This window comes from Bombina bombina, chromosome 6 (assembly GCF_027579735.1).
Source record: "Bombina bombina isolate aBomBom1 chromosome 6, aBomBom1.pri, whole genome shotgun sequence".
Taxonomy (NCBI): domain Eukaryota; kingdom Metazoa; phylum Chordata; class Amphibia; order Anura; family Bombinatoridae; genus Bombina; species Bombina bombina.
Window position 1 is genome coordinate 906,439,621 of NC_069504.1, and position 22,129 is coordinate 906,461,749.

Consider the following 22,129-nt stretch of genomic DNA (forward strand, 5'->3'; position numbering starts at 1 on the left):
AACATCACGCTACTACTTGCTTATTACTAATCATTGCTGAGTATATTTTATCTCTGCTTTTTGATGCTTGCTTGCTTGCTTATTTACAGACATATGTAAATATTTTGAGGCACATTATCAGTAACTACTTAAATCCCATCACTATACCTGCCCGGCATTAAGCCTTATTTGATAAGGTGCCGTACGCAGCAGGGTGTAGTAGTTTGATAATTGTTCCTCACTAATATATCTCAGTAATACTTTGTACAATTATCACATTGCTTTTGCTCAAATCTGTATTACATATACTTGTACTATATCTTGAGGCACATAGTCAGAAACTTTCTTGTTCACAATTTGATATCTGCTCGGCAGATTGCCTTATATTTCTACAAGGTGCCGACTGCAGTAAAAAGTAGCAGTCTGACTATAGTTTCCCAAGACATATACTGCACTTATAGCGTTGAGTACAATGAGATACCCTTGTCTAATATTATATAGAAGTAACGTCTTATTAATATATCCTGTTCATGCTTGAACACTCACCCCTGACCGGTCAGGTTTGTTAATTATTATGTTTTATGTTTCTATTACACACACTACTTGGTCATTTGTGTATTTACCTATTGCTAAGTATATTCCTAAGATAATTTTGTCCTAGGATTCAAGTGTCAGAGATTGATCTCTCTTGAAACCACTACAGCTTCCATTTTGGATACACCTTATTATATTTTTTGAGCTTAATAAAACTTTTTTTAAAAGAGTGCTGATTTCCCTGTCTTTTATCCTGGTATCTATTTTTTCCAGGATTTTCTCTTTCTTGTTAAACCATGTTTAGAAATCGGCGGAGTAAGAAATAGAGACTGGAGAGACTAAATAAGCATGAAAAGGTAGAATTTTGGAGGTGGAAGAAGGATGAATATAATAATGGGGGTAGACTAAATAGCTACTGGAGTAGGTAGAGGCCTTCCCTGAAGTCTCTGGGCCGTATTTTAGTCATAGACATACCCCTCCTGTACGAGTCTGTTTAAATTCTGCATTGTTGGGGAAGGCCTCTACCTACTCCAGTAGCTATTTAGTCTACCCCATTATTATATTCATCCTTCTTCCACCTCCAAAATTCTACCTTTTCATGCTTATTTAGTCTCTCCAGTCTCTATTTCTTACTCCGCCGATTTCTAAAATAAGCCAAGAATACTTTTGTAATAAAATTAAGTCATGTACAGGTAATATTTTTTTCACATCTCAACTCATTGATTGAAGGTAAATTTTATGTTCAACTCATTAATGAAGGTAAACTGTGTGCACTAACATGGTTAGGGGTGAGGCCATAAATCCATTATATCTCATTAAATAAATAAAATAAAGGAACATGGAAGAGAGATTTATCTATTCCAGCCCCTGCTGCAAAACACTTGCAATTTTTTAAAAGAAGGGTTTAACAAATACTGGATGCTAGAGTGGCATGGCACCCATGTTAGATCATGCTCTCTTTGTCAGATAAGTGCAAGGCTAACAGCCTCACCTCTCCCCTCCATGGTGTGCACTGACACAACTAAGTCATTTCTGCTCAGATGCTGTTTAAAATCCGCATGTTTTCTCTCCTTCTACCCATCCCTATACTTACTTTCAGCACTTACAGTGGCAACATAATGTGCTTGGTTGACTAAGACATGTTACAGCAAGGGACAAATCACTGCTCTGCATGTTCTGAGCAATCAAAGAGTTAAATCGTTGTTTTGTGCATAGATATCTATCAAGCCATATTTCCTAAGCTATTTTAGTATATAGGGGTGTGCTCCTGAAGATTTCTAAGCTGCTTGTGGTTTCTTCTTCAGTCACTAAATTAAATGGTTACAAGATCTCCTATGCAGGAAGCTGCCTACAAATCCTCAGGAGTACACTGTCTTGTCCTTTAAAATGCAGAGCGTGTAATTTTAGATTTAAATTTTGCAAAAAAAAACAAAAATGATGCTTACCTGATCATTTAAATTTCCTTCTGTATGAGGAGAGTCCACGGCATCATTCCTTACTTTTGGGAAATACTGAACCTAGCCACCAGGAGGAGGCAAAGACACCCCAGCCAAAGGCTTAAATAATCCCCCCACTTCCCTCATATCCCAGTCATTCTGCCAAGGGAACAAAGAAGAGTAGGAGAAATATCAGGGTATAAATAGTGCCGGAAGAGAAAAACAAATGTAGGTCCGCCCATCGGGGAAATACAGATGGGGGCCATGGCCTCTCCCTATACAGAAGGAAATTAAAATGATCAGGTAAGCATAATTTTCCTTCTTAATATAAGTAGAGTCCACTGCATCATTCCTTACTGTTGTGAAAACTATACCCAAGCTCTAGAGGACACTGAATGTTAACGGGAGGGGTAAAGCAAAAGCGGACCCTAACCTGAGGGCACCACAGCCGAAGCAAAAATGTCAAATTTGTAGAATTTTAAAAAAGTATGTAAGGAGGACAAGGTAGCCGTATACAAATCTGATCCATAGAGGCCTCGTTTTTAAAGACCCAAGAGGAAGCCACCGCTCTAGTGGAATGAGCCGTAACCCTCTGAGGAGGTTTAAGTCCCGCTGACTCGTAAGCTAAGCGTATAACACTCCTCAACCAAAAATATAAGGAAGTCGAAGAAGCCTTCAGACCCTTACGCTTCCCAGAATAGATAACAAACAAGGTAGAAGTTTGTCTAAATTCCTTAGTAGCTTGAAGATAAAACTTCAAAGCTCGAACCACATCCAATTTATGAAGTAAAAGTTCCTTCGAAGAAGGATTAGGACATAGGAAAAGAACTACAATCTCCTGATTGATGTTACGATCAGACACCACCTTAGGTAGAAAATCCAAGCAGGTTCGAAGGACAGCCTTATCAGTGTGGAACACAAGATAAGGAGGCTCACATTGCAAGGCAGCCATTTCAGAAACTCTGCGTGCCGACGCCATAGCCAAAAAGAACCTTCCAGGACAACAATTTAATGTCAACCGAATGCATAGGCTCACACTGAGCCTGTTGCAAAAACTTAACAAGATTCAAACTCCAAGGTGGAGCGTTGGATCTAAACACAGGTCTGATCCTAATCAGAGCCTTAACAAAAGATTGCACATCAGGGAGCTCTGCAAGCCTCTTGTGCAGCAAAACAGAAAGGGCTGAAATCTGTCCCCTCGTCGAACTGGCAGAAAGGCCTTCTGCAGACCCTCCTGGAGAAAGGAAAGAATCCTGGCAGTCTTAACTTTATGCCAGGCTAAACAAAGCTCTTCACAACAGAATAAGTAAGGTCTCCACACCTTATGATAGATGCGTCGAGTAACAGGCTTACGAGCTTGAATGAGAGTGTCAATAACCCTCTCAGAAAAACCTCTCTTGGCTAAGACTAAGCGTTCAATCTCCACGCAGTCAGCCTCAGAAAATCTAGATTTTGATGAATAAAAGGACCCTGTTCCAGCAGATCCCTGCAACAAGCTTCCACGGAGGAGATGAGGACATCCCCACCAGGTCCGCAAGCCACATCCTTTGCGGCTTGGATGGAGCAATCAGTATCACTGATGCCTGCTCCTGCTTGATGCGGGCCACTACACGGGGAAGAAGTGGTAACGGCGGAAAAATGTAAATTAGATTGAACCTCCAAGGCACTGCTAATGCATTTATTAGCTTCACCTGAGGATCCCTGGACCGCAACCCATATCTGGGTAGCTTGGAATTGAGCCTGGACGCCATGAGATCTATCTACGGCGTCCCCCGCCTGTTGCAAATCTCTGCAAACACCTTGGGATGGAGAGACCATACACCTTGGGATGGAGAGACCATTCCCCCAGATGAAAGGATTGTCTGCTGAGGAAATCCACTTCCCAGTTGTCCACACCCGGAATGTGGATTGCTGACAGCGAGCAGTTGTGGGCCTCCGCCCACTCCAGAATCCGAGATACTTCCCTCATTGCTAGGGAGCTCCTCGTTCCCCCTGATAGTTGATGTAAGCCACCAAGGTTATGTTGTCTAATTGGAATCTGATAAACTGGGACGAACCCAGAAGAGGCCAAGCCTTCAGAGCATTGAAGATCGCTCGAAGTTCCAAAATGTTGATCGGGAGGAGGAATTCCTATCAAGTCTACAAGCCCTGTACCATCCTGGCACCCAAAACAGCTCCCCATCCTGATAGACTTGCGTTCGTAGTCAAAATCAACCAGGATGGTCTTAAGAAGGATGTCCCTTGGGACAGGTAATCTGGACAGAGCCACCGGGACAGCGATCCCCTCGACCGGTTGTCCAGAGAAATCTGTTTAGACAGATCCGAATGATCGTCGTTCCACTGTCTCAGCATGCACAGCCGAAGTGGTCTGAGATGGATTCTGGCAAAGGGAATGATGTCCATGAGACCAATCATCTCCATATAACGAGCCACAGAGGGCCTGAAGGAGGTCTGGAGGGCCAGACAAGCGGAAGTTAGCTTGTAACGTCTCTGGTCTGTAAGGAATATCCTCATAGATATGGAGGATATTATAGTACCCAGGAATTCCACCCTGGTACTGGGAATAAGCGAACTCTTTTCTAAGTTTATCTTCCACCCATGAGATCAAAGAACAGAAGAGATCTTGAATGGTCTTCTGCCAGACAACAGGATGGTGCTTGAACCAGAATATCGTCCAAGTATGGCGCTACTGCTATACCTCTGGTTCTGGCCACTGCAAGCAGAGCCCCTAGAACCTTTGTAAAAACTCTTGGAGCAGTAGCTAGACCAAACGGAAGTGCAATAAACTGGAAGTATTGGTCCAGGAATGCAAACCTTAGGAACTTGAAATGTTTCTTCTGTATTGGAACGAGAAGGTAAGCATCCATCAGATCTATAGTGGTCATGAACTGTCCTTCCTGAACTAAGGGAAGGATGGACCTTATCGTTTCCATTTTGAACGAGGGGACAGATAGGAATGTGTTTAAGCACTTTAGGTCCAGAATCGGGCAGAAAGTTCCCTCTTTCTTTGGGACCACAAAAGGGTTGGAATAGTATCCCAGACCTCTTTCTGCAAGAGGTACCGGGACAATGACTCCTAGGGAAGAGAGATCCCTCACGCACCCCAGAAAGGCTTCTCTCTTTCCTGGCCTTGAAGACAGGTTTGAGAGGAGGAATCTGCCCCTGGCACCTTTGCCTCCAGTAACTGTGGAGATAATAGAGTCCAGGCCTGGACCAAATAGAATCTTTCCCTTAAATAAGAGGGAAAGAAGTCATGTCCGCAGACCAGGACTTCAGCCAGAGTGCCCTACGGGCTTGAACAGAAAAAGCTGAAGCCTTGGCATTCAGGCGAATAATTTGCATATTTGCATCACAAATAAAATAAATTAGCCACCCTTAAGGTCTGAATTCTATCAACTCGGATAAGGAGTCGCACCAGTAGGTAGCCGCTACCGGTTGAAACAAATGACCCTTATGTTGAAACATCTTTCTTAGAGTTTCTATCTTCTTATCCATGGGCTCTTTAAACTAAGAACTATCCTAAAGCGGGATAGTAGTGTGTTTAGCAAGCGTGGAGATAGCGCCATCCTCCTTGGGGATAGAACCCCACAACTCCAATTGAGAGTCCAGGAAACAATTTTTTAAAGGAAGAGGAAAATGAAGAACCAATTATTTCTCATTCATTCTTAATAATGTTCACCATCTTTACAGGAACCGGGAAAGTTAGTGGTACAACCCTGTCCTCGTAGACCTTATCTAATTTAGGAATCAAAGGTTCCTCAGGCAATTTGATCTCTGGAACCTCTAACAAAGCCAAAACTTCCTTCAGCAGAAAGCGTAAATGCTCAATCCTAAATCTAAAGTCTGGTTCCTCCGCAGCTGAAGGCTTAGAGGCAGCAGATTCTGACCCAGAAAGAGCACCCTCTGAAGTATCAGAGGCGCCTTCATCATCAGATAATCTCGTATCGGATAAATCCTATAAGCTAGTAGACCAGTGATATGCAACCTTTTTTTTTTGCCGTGGCACACTTTTTTTACATTAAAGAAATCCTGTGGCACACCACCATCCCAAAATTTTACAAAATCACACATTGTAGCCTAATACAGGAGATTATATATATATATATATATATATATATATATATATATATATATATATATATATATATATATATATATATATATATATATATATATATATATATATATATACACACACATACACACACACATACACACACTGTACTGTGCTGTCATGCCTCCTACAAACTATACATGACATATTGACATTCATTCACCAACAATCTTAATGATTGTCTGTGAATGAATGTCAATGTCATGGTTGTAAATTATGCCTGATGAGCCTGTCACATACCTCCCAATATTTCAAAATTTGAAAGAGGGACACCCCCGCACTGTTGTCAGTCTGCCGCGGCACACCTGAGGATCTCTCACGGCACACTAGTGTGCCACGGCACACTGGTTGAAAAACACTGTAGTAGACGACCCCTGGGAAGGATAGCAATATTTGACCTTTCGATTGCGCTTAGCAGGGCTAGGTAAAGCACTGAAGGCCGCAGACACTGCCGTTTGTAACTGCTCACTAAAGTCTGGCGGTAAAAGGGCCTCTCCAGATGGAGGATTAGGAGTGCTACGGGAAGCTTCATGTGTATTAGGAGATGACTGTAGGGTGCGCATCTCACAGGATGGAGAATCCTCAGAGGTGGACGGCTCAGTGGTAAACATATTAACTTTCTTTGACATGATTACTTTATCAAGGCATGTGGAACATAATTGAGCAGGTGGGTATACCGTGGCCTCCTCACAATATAGACAGGTATTAGACCAAGGTAAAGAGGGAGTACCCTCTAACGCATCAGAATCCTCCATAGCTTGCGCTAACAAAGCAGGCTATACATTACTAAGAAAAAAATGGCACCTTTATACCCCCAATGGCTGGGGCACTCACCATCTCCTATGAACCAGGCCAAACAGAGAAACCACTTATTCTCCGGTAAACTGCACTGTCAGGAAAGGGGAAATAAGTGTGACTACACCCGGTCACATGGTGCGCAATGCTCCTGCTATACTAGTAAAAAAGCACGCCAAGCCTTTTAGGCTGCGCAGCTCCCAAAAATGAAAGTGAAAAACCCTGTATGTTCCAACATCTGCCTGAGCCTCATCTCACACATGTCGCAGCATAATCAAATAAAACTTATGTCATTAATCCCCACTGTTCAATAATCCCCCTCCGGATATTAACCCTTGATTCCATACAGATAAAAGGAGCCACACTGTGACCCTGTCTTCTTGCGTTATCATATGTATATAAAAAAATGAAACTATCTTACCGGAATCTATGCCGCGGAACAGAAACACAGCCTCTCAAGTTTGACAGTCTTGTAGTATCGCTCCTGACATGGACTTGAGTGATGGAAGCAGGCAGTGAAACTCGTCAACACTGATTGCTTAGGAGCTGTTAATATGAGTCTGGATGCATTAGCAGAAAGAAAGACTCTCCCTGCATCTCCAGACTCCAACATTCGTCAATGCTCTCACTGAGAGGCTGACAAGACTACTTAAAACTCCAGTCCTGTTTCGAAGGGCAGATACCCTCCATAAGGAACCACTCTAAATCTTCTAACACTTCTCTGCCAACCTCCTGTGACGAAAGGCAAAGAATGACTGGGATAGGAGGGAAGTGGGGGGAGTATTTAAGCCTTTGGCTGGGGTGTCTTTGCTTCATCCTGGTAGCCAGGTTCAGCATTTCCCAATAGTAAGAAATGATGCCGTGGACTCTCCTCATATTAAGAAGGAAAATAAACATGCACTAAAAATTATAACAGTTTTGCATACTACGCCAAGGACTACAAATATGCAGTAGTTAAGAATGTTCATGTCTCTATAAAGCTGTGTGGTCAAAAATAAAAAAAACACAACCCCCCCCCCCCCCAAATGTTTTTCTATGGATGCTGCCAAAGCCAAGATACTAACAGATAGAAGGGAGAAGCAGATCATATTACAAGCCATGCAATAAAGCCAAGTAGTTGAGCTATACATCCTCTTAAAGCCAACAAAGGTTTGTGAGACCAACGTTGTTCACAAGACAAACTCATTCATGCACTACCTTCTGACAATGCTCCAAGCGGGTAGAGTGGGATCCAGATTGTGTATCTAATCCAGGTGAGCAGCTTCCACTCAGTGTCTATGCATGCCAGCATGTAGAACGGGTACCTAGGGATGGCATAAAGTTCAAACAACTTCCAGAAAACAGCAGGGTACAGATATATCTTCTGGAGAGCTAAAGGATAAGGGAAACATAACTCATTTACATAAAACACCAGTTTTTTATACAAGTTTTTTGTTATCCTTTGTGGTATATTCATAAAAGGTCTCAGAGCAATAATGCCTATGTAATATGTGAGTACAGCTCTTATCCTCAGCACATTGAATGTTAGTGTGCTATGCTAGGTGTCTTTTTTGAGGATTGCTACTTCAGTTTTTTGAGGACAGACATGAAAAAAAAAAAAAAAAAAATCATGTCAGACAGGTATGAAAGAATAAAAACTTACAACAGAATTACAAAGAGCCTGAATGGCAAAATTAAAACACACTCTAGGACTGTCCTCATTTTTCCCTGTATTCATCAAGAGACCTCTCTTGGGTCCTATGTGGCAATATAAATATAGGGATTGTTTAAGGCTAGGCTTATGCTAGTCTGTATTCAAGATTACTACTGTGAAGCTATATTATTAAAAGTGGTGTAGTGAATGCAAATGTAAAAGTCAGAAATGGCATAAAAACAGCACTGTGCAAGTATAACTTTCTGGAAAAGGTGAAGAATCCTTAGATATTTGAAATGGCAGGCTGAAAGGGGTGTGGCCTACACTTCATAATTTTTGATTAACACTTTGATGACCGGTTAATATGTCTACAATCGGAACAACTGAGAAATGGGCAACAACGTTCCGATGTAAACAAATTGAAATCCTGCAATTGTGCATGCGATCGGGTCAGAGGGGCGTCCCTATGATGCTAGGCACGCCCTCCAGACAGCGATCCCATTCTGCAAGCGTTGTTTGCTTTAGTACAGCCAAACGGAGATTTGACACATTTCACAAATATATATTTGAATAATATGCGTCATTGCTTTATCTGCTATGTCCTTATAGCGATCTAGTGCCCAAAGGGTTGTTTGTAGATAAACTAGGAGAAGGTAACCTAAGTTACAATATGGAAGTGGCAGCACCCACTGCTTTATGGACATTAACTTTACCTTTATTTTTTAAATATTTAACAACCAATACATTTTTAAAAAATACACATACAAATTATTCTCAGGCTAATCTGTGTTCTGAATTCATCATTCAAGCAATGATTTATTTAGTGTTTAATGTCCCTTTAAGTATTTTTGTACATTAATACAGAGGAGTGGCTATTACTGCAGATATAAAAAATATTTATAAAAGTCTATTAAGAGTTTGTTTTGCAAGAAAATATAACCATAAACAGACAACTAGAGAACCTATTTAGTTTGCTTTCTGGAACATAAATGTAAATGATAACATATGCTGCAGAAAGTAAGAATCAGTAAGAATCAGTGAGTTCAAATTAAACCCACACTGGTTGCAAGAGCAATTCCCATCATAACAGAAATAGGGCATATACACAATGAACATTTCTGGGTGAGAACAATGATAAAATAAGTTTCTGGTTTGTGCTCAGGGGTGTCCATGAAGATAGTAAATAGACCATACTAAAGAAATGGAAGGTCTTGGTTTTGTATTAGTGAAGAATGGTTTTAGAAGCTGCAGAGATCATGACGGAACAAACAATGTATGGGTCAGTAGTCTGAAAGAATATATAAGTCTTGATCTGTAACTATTTTCGTGACTGACAAATGTGTAATCCAGACCTTTGCAGAGATCCGAGAGTCCCTTTCATATGCGTGTTGAGGTATAATCTTTGTCGGGTTCAGGCTTACCCTTTGTGAGTATCCCAATGGTCCGGTGGATGCATGACCCAAATACCTCTGGTCAGAAGGGAGCATATGTGTACCAGTATATAGGTGTATTGACATGATCAGTTGTGTAATTCCGAGGGTTAGGATATGTCTTGTTGTACTGTGGTTCTCTTGGTATAGCGAAGGAGATATTCTGTCATTGCAGTTCTCAATGCTTTACCCGGTGTAATACCATGCCTGCTGTGGAATCAATATTAGGTAAGGGCTTTGTGCAAAAGGCCCTGGGATAATATCAAATATTATGTGTTCTGCAATATAGGGTCTCTGCCTGTAATCCAGCGGTGCTCTGACAAGCAGGGATTACAGGAGGTTTTCTATTTTCATGTAGTACTGGTCAATGCGTTCTACTAGGCTCTCTCCCCACGCTGATGCCATCTCTAATATAATCAGTAGTGGGTCTAATGTTATTGAGCCAATGATCCTTAAATTTGCAAATTTTACAGAGAAAGTCTAAGTGCTGTGATGTCCAGTAACTGAGTAACCATGGAGTAAGTCACCACTAAGGCCTTTATCCTGCAAACCAGGACTCCCAAGTCATACAAAGCAAATAAAGGTATTATTAGATCAACAAGCTGTGCATTGATAATAGAATAGATAATTCTGGTATTGATGCTTTAGTTTAACGCTTATAATCAGAGGATTGTACGTTAGAGCCTGTGGAAGTGCATCCTTTTGGAATTGCTGCACGGCCATGCCCACCCCTATTGATAAAGGTTTTACATTTAACCATTTCTCTGCTAAGCTTTTTTTCACCCCAGTGCTGAGCCAATTTTGAGCTTTGTATCCTATCTACATTTAAACACTATTGTATGTTATCCACACAAATTATAAAGTGTTTTTTCGGCAGGCCCAAATGATTCACACTATACCATTATTATATTTATAATTGACATGACATGAGAGGTTGCAAAAATATAAATATATTTAAAACAAAGAAAAAAAGTGTTGCTTAGATTTTAGTAAATAATATTGAAAAATGGCCCAGAGACCACTGCTGTTACTGCGATCACTAAATTGTGATCAAGGGTAACCACAAGAGAAATAGGGGCCCATACAAGCTTTTGGGGGTTATAAAATAAATAGAGGCTCCATTGTTTATTGCAAGGTGTCTACTGTCACCACAGTGGTCACCTGACTATACAGACAAAAATCATATCTTTGAGAGAGAGGGACTTGTCTACTAGAAAATAAACTGTATAAGGGGTCTCTAGATTTTATTTTTAAATGCATTACATTTTCTATTTAGAGATACACCTTTTATTGTCCTCAAACAGAAAAAAAAATAGGATTCTCACATCTGCATTAAAAGAGGTTAAAAGGACATTATACACTCATTTTTTCTTTGCATAAATGTTTTGTAGATAATCTATTTATATAGCCCATAAAGTTTTTTTTTTAAATGTATAGTTTTGCTTATTTTTAAATAACATTGCTCTGATTTTCAGACTCCTAACCAAGCCCCAAAGTTTTATGTGAATACCGTCAGCTACCTACTCCAGCTTGCTCCTGTTTGTGTAAAGGGTCTTTTCATATGCAAAAGAAGGGGGAGGGGGGGGGAGTGTCTTATTTGTCACTTGCAGTGGGCTTTCCAGCTACCTTTTCAACAGAGCCAAACTGACAGCTTCTAAGTAAGTTTTTAAACAGTTTTATACTGGATTTTTATATCAGTATCTGTGCATATTATTCTTTATAGTAGTGTCTATTACATGCAGTTATATGAAAATGAGTGTATACTGTCCCTTTAAGCAGGTGTGGTAACTGGAGCCAGTATAGGCAAAGTAGAAGTAACCCTCACCTGAAGACCTCAATTGTGCTCCACAGGTAGAATATGAAGAAGACCACACCCTTTGTCTGCATCTCCTCCAGGTTTCCAAGGATGATAAATAAGATGAAATTTCTGCCCAGGACCTGAAAAGAAATAAAAGGGAACTGTGTATGTGCTATATATTTTGCTTGACCACATAGTGCTAGGATTCCTGCACTAAGGAAATGGTAAAATAAGGAGTTGTAGTGTGTAACGTTGGGAAATTGAGGTAATCATGAAATGGCATCTCAGAAGAAGAGTTACAACAGGCTAATGAAAAAAACCCCATAAATTATGCTTACCTGATAATTTAATTTCCATCGAGGCAAGGAGAGTCCACGGCTTCATTGATTACTGTTGGGAATTAAGAACCTGGCCACCAGGAGGAGGCAAAGACACCCCAGCCAAAGGCTTGAATACCTCTCCCACTTCCCTCATCCTCCAGTCATTCTGCCGAGGGAACCAGGAACAGTAGGAGAAATATCAGGGTATAAATGGTGCCAGAAGAGTATTAAACTTAGGTCCGCCCATCGGAGATACGGGCGGGAGCCGTGGACTCTCCTCCCCTCAATAGAAATTAAATTATCAGGTAAGCATAATTTATGTTTTTCATCTAAAGGGGAGGAGAGTCCATGGCTTTATTCATTACTGTTGGGAACATATTCCCAAGCTCTAGAGGACACTGAATGAAACCGGGAGGGTAAAAAGGCGGACCCTAATCAGAGGGCACCACAGCCTGCAAAACCTCTCTTCCCCAAAACAGCTTCCACAGAAGCAAAAACGTCAAACTTGTAAAACTTTGTAAGAGTGTGTAAGGAGGACCAAGTAGCCGCCTTACAAATTTGCTCCATAGGAGGCCTCATTCTTGAAGGCCCAAGGCGAAGCCACAGCTCTAGTTGAATGAGCCATGATCCTCTGAGGAGGCTTATGTCCTGCTGTCTCATAAGCGAAGCGAATCATACTCCTCAACCAAAAAGACAGAGAAGTAGCAGAGGCCCTTTGCCCCTTGTGCTTCCCAGAATACACCACACACAAAAAAGAGATGTAGACTATCTGAAATCCTTGGTAGCCTGAAGATAAAACTTCAAGGCACGAACCACATCCAGGTTATGAAGTAACCTCTCCTTCGAAGAAGAAGGGTTAGGACACAAAGAAGGAACATTTCCTGATTGATGTTACGGTTGGACACCACCTTGGGGCGAAACCCCAACCCAGTGTGCAGTACAGCCTTATCCGCATGAAACACCAGATAAGAAGGGTCACATTGCAAGGCAGCTAGCTCAGATACTCTGCGTGCCGATGCAATAGCCAACAGAAAGAGAACCTTTCAGGACAGAATCTTAAATGTCTCTGGAATGCATAGGTTCAAACGGAACCCTCTGCAAAACCTTAAGGACTAAGTTTAAGCTCCAATGCGGAGCCGACTGCCTAAAGACAGGTCTGATTCTAAACAGAGCCTGAACAAAAGTTTGGATGTCAGGGAGCTCAGCGAGTATCCTATGCAACAAGACTGATAATGCCGAAATCTGTCCCTTTAAAAAGGAACTAGCAGCAAAACCCTTCTCCAAACCATCCTGGAGAAAGGACAGAATCCTGGCTACCTTCACCTTATGCCAAGGATATCCATGCTTCTCACACCAAGACAAGTCCTCCACACCTTATGGTAGATGTGACGAGTGACTGGCTACCTTGCCTGAATTAGAGGATCAATCACACTTTCAGAAAAGCCTCTCTTGGCTAAGACTAGGCGTTCAATCTCCACGCAGTCAGCCTCAGAAAATCTAGATTTTGATGCTGAAAGGGGCCCTGTGACAGCAGATCCCTGCGACAGGGTAACCTCCATGGCGGAGAGGATAACATTCCCACCAGATCCACAAACCACGTCCTCTGCGGTCACAAAGGAGCAATCAGAATGGCCGAGGCCTGCTCCTGTTTGATGCATGCCACTATGCGAGGTAGAAGTGGTAATGGAGGAAAAATGTAAGCTAGGCTGAATCCCCAAGGAACCACTAAGGCATCTATCAGCTCTGCCTGGGGATCCCTGGACCTCGACCCGTATCGAGGTAGTTTGCAATTGAGTCTGGACGCCATGAGATCTATCTCCGGCGTTCCCCATCAGTGACAAATCTCCGCAAACACTTTGGGGTGAAGAGACCATTCCCCCAATGGAAGGACTGTCTGCTGAGAAAGTCCACTTCCGAGTTATCCACACCTGGAATGTGAATTTGCTGAGAGTGAGCATTTGTGGGACTCCGCCCACTCCAGAATCCAAGACACCTCCCTCATCGCAAGGGAACTCCTTGTACCCCTCTGATGGTTGATATAAGCCACCAAGGTAATGTTGTTGATCTGGAATCTAATGAAACTGACCGACCCCAGAGAAGGCTAAGGCTTCAGAGCATTGAAGATTGCTCGTAGTTCTAGGATGTTGATCGGAAGGAGAGACTCCTCCCTGGACCACTTTGCTTGTGCCATTCCTGGCACCCCAAACAGGGATCTCTCCTCGGGCGTATGTGATCTGAACCCTATCCTGTAACCCTGGGAGACAACAACTTCTAGCACCCAAGGGTCCTGAACGACCTGCAACCATGTGTCTGAGAATAGAGATAATCTGCCCCCTACGTGATCCGGAGACCGGTTAGGGGCCGCCCCTTCATGCCGATTTCGTCTCGGCGGGCTTCTTGCTCTGCTTGGACTTATTCCAAGACTGGGCCGGCTTCCAAGATCCCTTGGACTGGTCCGCTTTCACGGAGGGTTGCTGGCGATGGGCCTTGTCCGCACGAAAGGGACGAAAAGTAGATCCCTTAGGCTTAGCCTTCTTATCCTGTGGTAGGAAAGCTCCCTTGCCTCCCGTACCCGTGGATATAATCAAATCCAATCCTGGACCGAACAGGAGCTTTAGAGGTCATGTCCGCAGACCAAGATTTTAGCTACCTTCAGCGCCTTAAATCTTCTCTTGTATCTCGTCGATAGATGTCTCTCCCTTGACCATTTCCCACAGGGATTCACAACAATATGTTGCAGCTCCAGTGACCGCCGCAACGGCCGCTGCTGGCTGAAAAACAAACCCTGTGTGCTGAAACATCTTTCTCAACATGTTTCCCAACTTTTTATCCATGGACTCCTTAAACGACAAACTATCCTCGAGGGGAATAGTCGTCCGCTTCGTGAGCATAGAAATGGCCCCATCCACCTTAGGGATGGTCCCCCACAGCTCAAGCTGAGATTCCGGAACGGGGAACAGTTTTTTAAAAGACGAAAAAGGGGAAAAGGACGACCCTAATCGCTCCCATTCATTCTTAATAATATTTGCCATCTTAACGGGAAGCAGGAAAGACTGAGGCACTACCCTGTCCTCGTATACCTTGTCAAGCTTAGGAATCGCAGTTTCCTCCGGTATCTTAGGTTCCAGAATCTCCAGAGTAGCAAGCACCTGCTGTAGCAGAAAGCGCAAATTCTCCATCCTAAACCTATAACCAGGCTCCTCCGCCACTGGAAGTTTAGATGACACGAACTCCGACCCAGAAGGGGCCTCCTCCGAAGAGTCGGAGTGGGCCTCATCATTGTATAGAGCCTCTGGATTAGCCATCGGCATGGACAAACCCTGGGCCTGGCCACTATGATAAACCTTATGCTTGCACTTAACGTGGTAAGGCATGGATGACTTTCGAAACCGCAGATTCCAGTTGGTCCGCAAAGTCTGACGGCCAACGAATCTCTCCCGAAGGAGTAACGGTTGGACCCCGGGGCACCGCATGTGCAATCGGAGATGAATGTAGGGAATGCACCTCCCGGGACGAAGAACCCTAAGAGGTGGACGGCTCAGTAGTACTAGACATCAGTTTACATTTAGATGTTGTAACTTTATCAAGGCATGTGGAACATAGTTGAGCAGGCTGATCTACCAGAACCTCCTCCCAATAAACACAGGAATGAGACTTTAAGGAAGGAGAGCCCTCCAATGCAACAGAATCCTCCATCGCTTGCGCGTTTGGGTAGACTAACTTTATTTATAAAAAAAGGCACCTTTATACCACCAATGGCCGGGGCACTCACCTCCTCCTAGGACCCGGACTACAGAAACCGCTACGTCTCCTGCGCCACAGATCAACAGAGAAGGATAGGCACACCCAGTCACATGGAATGCCTGGCAGGACTGCCAAAAAAAATGTGCCAAAAAATGGCTGCGCAAAATTTCCGCAAGTATCCTGAAAGTTCCACACATTGCCAGAGCCTCATCTCGCACATAACGCAGTAATGACACAAACAATATCATGTATAAACCCACCCTGTTCAATAATCCCCCTTCCAGGAATATTAACCCTTGATTCAGTAAAGATAAAAAGGGGCCACAATGTGACCCGGTCTTCTATGTTATTATTAATAAAAAATTAAATGATCTTACCAGAATCTACGCCGTGGAACAGGAACACAGCCCTTCAAGTGTGACAGGTTAGTAGCCTCGCTCCTGACATGGACTTGAGTGAAGAAAGCAGGCAGCGAAACTAGTCAACGTTGATTGCTTATGGAGCTGTTAATATGAGTCGGGATGATTTCGCAGAAAGACTCTCCCTGCAACTCCGGACTCTAACTTTTGCCCAGGCTCTCACTGAGAGGCTGACAGGAATACTTAAAACTCCAGTCCCACTGCGAAGAGTACTACCCTCCATAAGAGACTATTCCGAAACTCCGGCACTCCTCTGCCATCCTCCTGTGACGAAAGGCAAAGAATGACTGGGGGATGAGGGAACGGGGTAAGGTATTTAAGCCTTTGGCTGGGGTGTCTTTGCCTCCTCCTGGTGGCCAGGTTCTTAATTACCAACAGTAATGAATGAAGCCGTGGACTCTCCTCCCCTTTAGATGGAAATGTGGATACATAAAAGGTGTTTAATATAAAAAAAAATGTAAATAAAAATCGGAAGCCAAGTGTTAATGAGCAGAGAGATCTAAGTCATCTAGATCAGTGTTTCTCAACCGCGGTCCTCAAGTAGCCCAACAGGCCAGATTTTCATTATAGCTGAACTAGAGCATAGGTGAAGTAATCAGCTGATGGGTGAGAGCAGGTTAGTAACCATGGTAACTGATCAGCTGATTATTTCATCTGTGCTCTAGTTCAGCTATAATGAAAATCTGGCCTGGTGGTTGAAAAACAGAATTTATGTTTACCTGATAAATTACTTTCTCCAACGGTGTGTCCGGTCCACGGCGTCATCCTTACTTGTGGGATATTCTCCTCCCCAACAGGAAATGGCAAAGAGCCCAGCAAAGCTGGTCACATGATCCCTCCTAGGCTCCGCCTACCCCAGTCATTCGACCGACGTTAAGGAGGAATATTTGCATAGGAGAAACCATATGGTACAGTGGTGACTGTAGTTAAAGAAAATAAATTATCAGACCTGATTAAAAAAACCAGGGCGGGCCGTGGACCGGACACACCGTTGGAGAAAGTAATTTATCAGGTAAACATAAATTCTGTTTTCTCCAACATAGGTGTGTCCGGTCCACGGTGTCATCCTTACTTGTGGGAACCAATACCAAAGCTTTAGGACACGGATGAAGGGAGGGAGCAAATCAGGTCACCTAAATGGAAGGCACCACGGCTTGCAAAACCTTTCTCCCAAAAATAGCCTCAGAAGAAGCAAAAGTATCAAACTTGTAAAATTTGGTAAAAGTGTGCAGTGAAGACCAAGTCGCTGCCCTACATATCTGATCAACAGAAGCCTCGTTCTTGAAGGCCCATGTGGAAGCCACAGCCCTAGTGGAATGAGCTGTGATTCTTTCGGGAGGCTGCCGTCCAGCAGTCTCGTAAGCCAATCTGATGATGCTTTTAATCCAAAAAGAGAGAGAGGTAGAAGTTGCTTTTTGACCTCTCCTTTTACCGGAATAAACAACAAACAAGGAAGATGTTTGTCTAAAATCCTTTGTAGCATCTAAATAGAATTTTAGAGCGCGAACAACATCCAAATTGTGCAACAAACGTTCCTTCTTTGAAACTGGTTTCGGACACAGAGAAGGTACGATAATCTCCTGGTTAATGTTTTTGTTAGAAACAACTTTTGGAAGAAAACCAGGTTTAGTACGTAAAACCACCTTATCTGCATGGAACACCAGATAAGGAGGAGAACACTGCAGAGCAGATAATTCTGAAACTCTTCTAGCAGAAGAAATTGCAACTAAAAACAAAACTTTCCAAGATAATAACTTAATATCAACGGAATGCAAGGGTTCAAACGGAACCCCCTGAAGAACTGAAAGAACTAAATTGAGACTCCAAGGAGGAGTCAAAGGTTTGTAAACAGGCTTAATTCTAACCAGAGCCTGAACAAAGGCTTGAACATCTGGCACAGCGGCCAGCTTTTTGTGAAGTAACACAGACAAGGCAGAAATCTGTCCCTTCAGGGAACTTGCAGATAATCCTTTTTCCAATCCTTCTTGAAGGAAGGATAGAATCCTAGGAATCTTAACCTTGTCCCAAGGGAATCCTTTAGATTCACACCAACAGATATATTTTTTCCAAATTTTGTGGTAAATCTTTCTAGTTACAGGCTTTCTGGCCTGAACAAGAGTATCGATAACAGAATCTGAGAATCCTCGCTTCGATAAGATCAAGCGTTCAATCTCCAAGCAGTCAGCTGGAGTGAAACCAGATTCGGATGTTCGAACGGACCCTGAACAAGAAGGTCTCGTCTCAAAGGTAGCTTTCAAGGAGGAGCCGATGACATATTCACCAGATCTGCGTACCAAGTCCTGCGTGGCCACGCAGGAGCTATCAAGATCACCGACGCCCTCTCCTGATTGATCCTGGCTACCAGCCTGGGGATGAGAGGAAACGGCGGGAACACATAAGCTAGTTTGAAGGTCCAAGGTGCTACTAGTGCATCCACTAGAGCCGCCTTGGGATCCCTGGATCTGGACCCGTAGCAAGGAACTTTGAAGTTCTGACGAGAGGCCATCAGATCCATGTCTGGAATGCCCCACAGCTGAGTGACTTGGGCAAAGATTTCCGGATGGAGTTCCCACTCCCCCGGATGCAATGTCTGACGACTCAGAAAATCCGCTTCCCAATTTTCCACTCCTGGGATGTGGATAGCAGACAGGTGGCAGGAGTGAGACTCCGCCCATAGAATGATTTTGGTCACTTCTTCCATCGCCAGGGAACTCCTTGTTCCCCCCTGATGGTTGATGTACGCAACAGTTGTCATGTTGTCTGATTGAAACCGTATGAACTTGGCCCTCGCTAGCTGAGGCCAAGCCTTGAGAGCATTGAATATCGCTCTCAGTTCCAGAATATTTATCGGTAGAAGAGATTCTTCCCGAGACCAAAGACCCTGAGCTTTCAGGGATCCCCAGACCGCGCCCCAGCCCATCAGACTGGCGTCGGTCGTGACAATGACCCACTCTGGTCTGCGGAATGTCATCCCTCGTGACAGGTTGTCCAGGGACAGCCACCAACGGAGTGAGTCTCTGGTCCTCTGATTTACTTGTATCTTCGGAGACAAGTCTGTATAGTCCCCATTCCACTGACTGAGCATGCACAGTTGTAATGGTCTTAGATGAATGCGTGCAAAAAGGAACTATGTCCATTGCCGCTACCATCAACCCGATCACTTCCATGCACTGAGCTATGGAAGGAAGAGGAACGGAATGGAGTATCCGACAAGAGTCTAGAAGTTTTGTTTTTCTGGCCTCTGTCAGAAAAATCCTCATTTCTAAGGAGTCTATTATTGTTCCCAAGAAGGGAACCCTTGTTGACGGAGATAGAGAACTCTTTTCCACGTTCACTTTCCATCCGTGAGATCTGAGAAAGGCCAGGACAATGTCCGTGTGAGCCTTTGCTTGAGGAAGGGACGACGCTTGAATCAGAATGTCGTCCAAGTAAGGTACTACAGCAATGCCCCTTGGTCTTAGCGCAGCTAGAAGGGACCCTTACCTTTGTGAAAATCCTTGGAGCAGTGGCTAATCCGAAAGGAAGCGCCACGAACTGGTAATGTTTGTCCAGGAATGCGAACCTCAGGAACCGATGATGTTCCTTGTGGATAGGAATATGTAGATACGCATCCTTTAAATCCACCGTGGTCATGAATTGACCTTCCTGGATGGAAGGAAGAATAGTTCGAATGGTTTCCATCTTGAACGATGGAACCTTGAGAAACTTGTTTAAGATCTTGAGATCTAAGATTGGTCTGAACGTTCCCTCTTTTTTGGGAACTATAAACAGATTGGAGTAGAACCCCATCCCTTGTTCTCTTAATGGAACGGGATGAATCACTCCCATTTTTAACAGGTCTTCTACACAATGTAAGAATGCCTGTCTTTTTATGTGGTCTGAAGACAACTGAGACCTGTGGAACCTCCCCCTTGGGGGAAGTCCCTTGAATTCCAGAAGATAACCTTGGGAGACTATTTCTAGCGCCCAAGGATCCAGAACATCTCTTGCCCAAGCCTGAGCGAAGAGAGAGAGTCTGCCCCCCACCAGATCCGGTCCCGGATCGGGAGCAAACATTTCATGCTGTCTTGGTAGCAGTGGCAGGTTTCTTGGCCTGCTTTCCCTTGTTCCAGCCTTGCATTGGTCTCCAAGCTGGCTTGGCTTGAGAAGTATTACCCTCTTGCTTAGAGGACGTAGCACTTTGGGCTGGTCCGTTTCTACGAAAGGGACGAAAATTAGGTTTATTTTTTGCCTTGAAAGGCCGATCCTGAGGAAGGGCGTGGCCCTTACCCCCAGTGATATCCGAGATAATCTCTTTCAAGTCAGGGCCAAACAGCGTTTTCCCCTTGAAAGGAATGTTAAGTAGCTTGTTCTTGGAAGACGCATCAGCCGACCAAGATTTCAACCAAAGCGCTCTGCGCGCCACAATAGCAAACCCAGAATTCTTAGCCGCTAACCTAGCCAATTGCAAAGTGGCGTCTAGGGTGAAAGAATTAGCCAATTTGAGAGCATTGATTCTGTCCATAATCTCCTCATAAGGAGGAGAATCACTGTCGACCGCCTTTATCAGCTCATCGAACCAGAAACATGCGGCTGTAGCGACAGGGACAATGCATGAAATTGGTTGTAGAAGGTAACCCTGCTGAACAAACATCTTTTTAAGCAAACCTTCTAATTTTTTATCCATAGGATCTTTGAAAGCACAACTATCCTCTATGGGTATAGTGGTGCGTTTGTTTAAAGTGGAAACCGCTCCCTCGACCTTGGGGACTGTCTGCCATAAGTCCTTTCTGGGGTCGACCATAGGAAACAATTTTTTAAATATGGGGGGAGGGACGAAAGGAATACCGGGCCTTTCCCATTCTTTATTAACAATGTCCGCCACCCGCTTGGGTATAGGAAAAGCTTCTGGGAGCCCCGGCACCTCTAGGAACTTGTCCATTTTACATAGTTTCTCTGGGATGACCAACTTGTCACAATCATCCAGAGTGGATAATACCTCCTTAAGCAGAATGCGGAGATGTTCCAACTTAAATTTAAATGCAATCACATCAGGTTCAGCTTGTTGAGAAATGTTCCCTGAATCAGTAATTTCTCCCTCAGACAAAACCTCCCTGGCCCCATCAGACTGAGTTAGGGGCCCTTCAGAAATATTAATATCAGCGTCGTCATGCTCTTCAGTATCTAAAACAGAGCAGTCGCGCTTACGCTGATAAGTGTTCATTTTGGCTAAAATGTTTTTGACAGAATTATCCATTACAGCCGTTAATTGTTGCATAGTAAGGAGTATTGGCGCGCTAGATGTACTAGGGGCCTCCTGAGTGGGCAAGACTCGTGTAGACGAAGGAGGGAATGATGCAGTACCATGCTTACTCCCCTCACTTGAGGAATCATCTTGGGCATCATTGTCATTGTCACATAAATCACATTTATTTAAATGAATAGGAATTCTGGCTTCCCCACATTCAGAACACAGTCTATCTGGTTGTTCAGACATGTTAAACAGGCATAAACTTGATAACAAGTACAAAAAACGTTTTAAAATAAAACCGTTACTGTCACTTTAAATTTTAAACTGAACACACTTTATTACTGCAAATGCGAAAAAACATGAAGGAATTGTTCAAAATTTACCAAATTTTCACCACAGTGTCTTAAAGCCTTAAAAGTATTGCACACCAAATTTGGAAGCTTTAACCCTTAAAATAACGGAACCGGAGCCGTTTTGAACTTTAACCCCTTTACAGTCCCTGGTATCTGCTTTGCTGAGACCCAACCAAGCCCCAAGGGGAATACGATACCAAATGACGCCTTCAGAAAGTCTTTTCTAAGTATCAGAGCTCCTCTCACATGCGACTGCATGCCATGCCTCTCAAAAACAAGTGCGCAACACCGGCGCGAAAATGAGGCTCTGCCTATGCTTTGGGAAAGCCCCTAAAGAATAAGGT

General features: G+C 43.5%; 1 protein-coding gene across 1 annotated transcript in view; it reads right to left on the minus strand.

Annotated features, from left to right (window-relative positions):
- HACD3 (3-hydroxyacyl-CoA dehydratase 3) overlaps positions 1-22,129 on the minus strand; it is a 134,270-nt gene that overhangs the window by 54,605 nt on the left and 57,536 nt on the right. The window contains exons 7-8 of the mRNA XM_053719579.1: positions 11,747-11,859; positions 8,056-8,162 (exon numbers count right to left, since the gene is read on the minus strand). Coding sequence (XP_053575554.1) covers positions 8,056-8,162; positions 11,747-11,859 — 220 coding nt within the window. The remainder of the gene's footprint in view (positions 1-8,055; positions 8,163-11,746; positions 11,860-22,129) is intronic.